General features: G+C 55.7%; 1 protein-coding gene across 1 annotated transcript in view; it reads right to left on the reverse strand.

Annotated features, from left to right (window-relative positions):
* Positions 1–676: 676 nt before the first annotated feature.
* The window catches only part of pou3f2a (POU class 3 homeobox 2a), a 1,818-nt gene continuing 379 nt past the window's right edge, over positions 677–2,115 (reverse strand). The window contains exon 1 of the mRNA XM_030346202.1: positions 677–2,115. This exon is cut by the window's right edge and continues 379 nt beyond it. Coding sequence (XP_030202062.1) covers positions 1,003–2,115 — 1,113 coding nt within the window. The 3' untranslated portion in view covers positions 677–1,002.

Here is a 2,115-nt window from a genome sequence, read left to right on the forward strand (position 1 = left end):
CATATTAGGCTGTTATTATTTCGCTTTAACTACTATGATATTATTATAATTATTATTATGTAGGCCTAATAGGCCTGTTATTATGGTTATCTTTTAATCATTTCTTATCCTTTTTGAAAGTGGAAAAACAGAATTCATACAGAATTAAATTAATATTTACATCGTTTTCCAGATTTCAACACTCACTCGTGGCCGACCAAAAAATTAAACAAAAAAATCTAAACAGTAGGCCTAACAACAGGCCTGATAATAACAATAATAACAATAATAACAATTGGAATAATAATGCCTGGTGTATTGCATTTGGCTGGTATTGGTTTAATGAATGCAGAAATGCAACGGTAGTAGCAGGTGTAGCGGGTTTCAGCCCTTTTCCTGTTTTACCCACGAGCTGCGCGTGGAACCCCTGGTGCTTTGTTATGAGGGGAAGATGGCGTGTATTTACCCACACTGATGACTGCGACTACTCATGCCCATAGCCAGTTTTTTTCCCTCTATATCGACACCGCGTGTCTACACCCCCCACCCCGCCCCCCCCCCCCCCCCCATCCCAACCCCCCTCCTTCCCAAATCCTGCATTTCTTTTTTATAATACATTATATGACACATTCCCGCCAGGGTGTTCTCGAGAAGGAAAAAAAAAAGCGTTTCATATCAAAGGGGGTCTGCTGGACGCTTTTTTTTTTTTGGTTAGCACACACACTCACACACACCAACCATGTTGTATTATTCTCGGTAATTCCACGGCGTGAGACCCTCTCCTCCCCGCCGCTGATGTGTCTGCTCGGAACGGAGGCGCACAGTATTCCCTCTGCCTCTGTTCACCGATCCCGACATTAGCATTATAGCTACAGCTCGATGCCAAACGGGCCCCCCCACCAAAAAATAAGCGAATTAAGATCCCATCGGGGGGCTGTGGGGGGAGGGGGAGAGGTGGTGGTGGTGGGGGAGGGGGGGGGGGGGCGTCCGTGCGTTATTTTAGGAATGACGGTGCTTTGGAGGTCACTGCACGGGGGTCTGTCCGCCGTGATGCGGAGGGGTATCCCCGTACATGTCCTCCCCTGGCATCTGTCCCCCTATGGGTGTCATCCTCTTCTCCTTCTGCCGCCGGTTACAGAACCACACGCGCACCACCTCCTTCTCCAGCTGCAGGCTGTCCGCGATTGAGTTGATCTCCGCCGCTCCCGGTTTTGGACACTTGAGGAAATGGCTCTCCAACGCTCCCTTCACCCCCACCTCGATGGAGGTCCTCTTTTTCCGTTTCCTCCCCTGCGCCGCGATTTTGTCCAGGCTGGTGGGGCTCCCCGAGGTGGAGTCCGCCTCCTCCAGCCACTTGTTCAACAGGGGCTTGAGTTTGCACATGTTCTTAAAGCTCAACTGGAGCGCCTCGAAGCGGCAGATGGTGGTCTGGGAGAACACGTTCCCGTACAGCGTCCCCAGCGCCAGCCCCACGTCCGCCTGGGTGAAGCCCAGCTTGATGCGCCGCTGCTTGAACTGCTTGGCGAACTGCTCCAGGTCGTCGGAGGTCGGCGTGTCCTCGTCCGAGTGGTCCTGCTGGTGCTGCTGCCCGCCGTGCTGCTGGTGCCCGAGGTGCCCGAGAGACTGCTGCTGGTGGGGCCCCGAGCCGCCCCCTCCGTGCTCACTGAGGTGAGGGCTATGGCTGTGGTGGTCGTCCTCCCTCAGCGGGTGGTGGTGCATCCCGCCCGACTGCTGCTGCTGCTGCTGCTGCTGCTCTCCTCCCCCGGGCATCAGAGCGAAGCCGGACTGGGAGTACACCAGATTCTGCCCCTCAGACGTCGCCATGCCCGGGATGTGCGTGGTGGCTGTGCTCGTTCGCCATGCTCTGACTTCGTGATGCGCCTGGTGCGCTAGGTGAGGGTGTCGCTGTTGCTGCTGCTGCTGCTGCTGCTGCTGCAGACTGGCGGAGTTCTGTAGCTCCTCTCGGTCGGAGCTGTCGTGCAGCAGCACGGGCTTCACGTCCTGCTCTCCGAGGGGACTCGACGTCGTCCAGGGCGCCCCGGTGTCCCCGTGCGACAGCGCCGTGATCCACTGGTGCGCGTGGCTCAGCGGATGTCCAGCGACGCCCGTTAGCGTGCTGTAGTCGTTCTGGAGAAG

The sequence above is a fragment of the Gadus morhua genome, chromosome 21 (genome assembly GCF_902167405.1).
Source record: "Gadus morhua chromosome 21, gadMor3.0, whole genome shotgun sequence".
NCBI classification, from domain to species: domain Eukaryota; kingdom Metazoa; phylum Chordata; class Actinopteri; order Gadiformes; family Gadidae; genus Gadus; species Gadus morhua.